A 2,655-nucleotide genomic window follows, 5' to 3' on the forward strand; every position below is an offset into this window, starting at 1 on the left:
AGTTGAGGATTCTGCATGCCAACTTTCGGGTGGATAGCAATCCGGATGGCCAGGATTTGGAGAGGATTGCCCATCAGACCGGTCTGTCCAAGAGAGTTACTCAGGTAATGATGATGTTGTTGTTGATGTTGTTGTTGCTGTTTTTGATGTTGTTATTGTTGTTGATGTTTTTGATAATGTTGTTGATGTTGTTGTTGTTATTGTTGTTTTTGTTGTGTTTGTTATTGTTGCTGTTGTTATTATTGTTAATTTTGTTGATAATTTTGTTGTTGATGATGTTGTTGTTGTTGTTGATGTTGTTGTTGTTGCTGTTGATGATGTTAAAGTTTTGATAGAAGTAGTTACGCAGTTGATCATGGTCATGATAATGGTGTTTTTGTTAATGTAGTAGTAGTAGTAGTAGTAGCAATAGTAGTAGTAGTAGCAGTAGTAGTAGTAGTAGTAGTAGTAGTAGTAGTAGTAGTAGTAGTAGTAGTAGTAGTAGTAGTAGTAGTAGTAGTCAAACAGATATGGCAAGCCATTTTTCCAACATAGCGAATATAATCTACTCTTGACATCGTCAAGGTGTGGTTCCAGAATTCCAGAGCCAGGCAGAAGAAACACCAGACGTCATCAGTGACGTCATCGTCATCTTCCTCTTCTTCGTCATCATCGTCATCTTTATCATTATCATCATCATCGTCGTCGTCATCTTCTTCGGTTTCGTCGGCATTACTATCCTCACTGGCCAATGGAGTTTTCAGCATTCGCTCACTCTCACCCTCTGATCATCATCATCATCCTCATCATCATCACCTTCCTCTTGATCATCATCAGCAGCAGCAGCAGCATCTTCTGGATCATCATCACCATCATCTTGATCATCATCATCATCATCTGCAGTCTAACTTAAGCTTCTTGAATGATATGATTAATAATAACAATTGTAATAGTAACTATTGCGGTGAAGATGATATCGGTGCTGATAACGATCCTTATCACCATCATCATCATCGTCGTCGTCATTATCTGTCTCCTAAGCATATCTTCCTGTACCAACAACAACAACAGCAACAACAACAGCAACAACAACAACAACAATTTCAACAGATCGCAAATGGCTATGATGATGATGACGGTGTGCTGGTTGGTATGGATGTGGATTCGTCAAATTTTAACTTCCAACGACTCGATTTTGATGCTTTCAACAACAACAACAACATCAACAACAACATCAACGACAACGACAACAACCTCAACCTCATCAACAACAACAACATCAGCATTAACAACAGCAACAATAACGCCAACAACAACAGTAGTAATGTTCTGATCCAAGCATACGTAACGCAACAACAACAACAGCAAAACATCAACAACAACAACATCAACAACGTCTACAACAACAACAACAGCAACAACTTGAAAAATAGCGTTGCAACAACAAATGAAAACTGGTTAGCTACATACAAACAAACAAACAAATAAACATACATACATACATACATACATACAAACAAACAAACAAACAAACAAACAAACAAACAAACAAACAAACAAATAAATAAATAAACAAATAAACAAACAAACATACATACATACATACATACGTACAAACAAATATACAAACAAACATACATACTAACAAACTTACATACAAACATGCATACATAGGTAGTATTTTGCAGTTATTTGGTCAATTCTTTATTGGCATGTTTGTCCCCAGCAATTTAAAGAGATGTGTAGATGTGTGTTTGTGGGAGTGCGTGAGTGGGAGTTTGTGAATTCATTCATTCATTCATCATTCATTCAATCAGTCACTCATTCATACATTCATCATTCATTCAATCAGTCACTCATTCATTCATTCATCATTCATTCAATCAGTCACTCATTCATTCATTCATCATTCATTCAATCAGTCACTCATTCATTCATTCAATCAGTCACTCATTCATTCATTCATCATTCATTCAATCAGTCACTCATTCATTCATTCATCATTCATTCAATCAGTCACTCATTCATTCATTCATCATTCATTCAATCAGTCACTCATTCATTCCAAAATTTACTTTCAACCATTTTTCTCTAATAAAATTTAATTGCACTTATCGCTCGAGCTTTTTTCATTCGCTCAATCAATCATGCCATCATTCATTCATTCATTCATTCATTCATTCATTCATTCATTCATTCATTCACACATACATTTATACATTACTCAGTTATTCACCCAAATTTATTCATAGTCATTCATTCGTTCAGTCATTTGTTCATAGTCATTCATTCGTTCGTTCATTCATTCAATCCTTCCTTCCTTCCTTCCGTCCATCCATCCTTCACTCCTCCATTGCGGCTTATTATCTTCCATCCATCAATTGCGCGGTTCGTTAGTGAACTTCATTGTTTGATTGGAGAGATAAAAAAGATGACGACCATGATGACGATGATGTTGTTGATGATGATGTTGTTGATGATGATGTTGTTGATGATGATGTTGTTGATGATGATGTTGTTGATGATGATGTTGTTGATGATGATGTTGTTGATGATGATGTTGTTGATGATGATGTTGTTGATGATGATGTTGTTGATGATGATGTTGTTGATGATGATGTTGTTGATGATGATGTTGTTGATGATGATGTTGTTGATGATGATGTTGTTGATGAT

General features: G+C 35.6%; 1 protein-coding gene across 1 annotated transcript in view; it reads left to right on the forward strand.

Annotated features, from left to right (window-relative positions):
• Window positions 1-603, forward strand: part of HELRODRAFT_92165 (hypothetical protein) — a gene marked incomplete at both ends in the record, with an annotated part of 6,153 nt that extends 5,550 nt beyond the window's left edge. Inside the window, 2 exons of the mRNA XM_009013919.1 lie at window positions 3-104; window positions 565-603. Of these exons, the coding sequence (XP_009012167.1) occupies window positions 3-104; window positions 565-603 (141 nt within the window). The remainder of the gene's footprint in view (window positions 1-2; window positions 105-564) is intronic.
• Window positions 604-2,655: the final 2,052 nt, after the last annotated feature.

Source organism: Helobdella robusta (assembly GCF_000326865.2).
Source record: "Helobdella robusta unplaced genomic scaffold HELROscaffold_124, whole genome shotgun sequence".
Lineage (NCBI taxonomy): Eukaryota > Metazoa > Annelida > Clitellata > Rhynchobdellida > Glossiphoniidae > Helobdella > Helobdella robusta.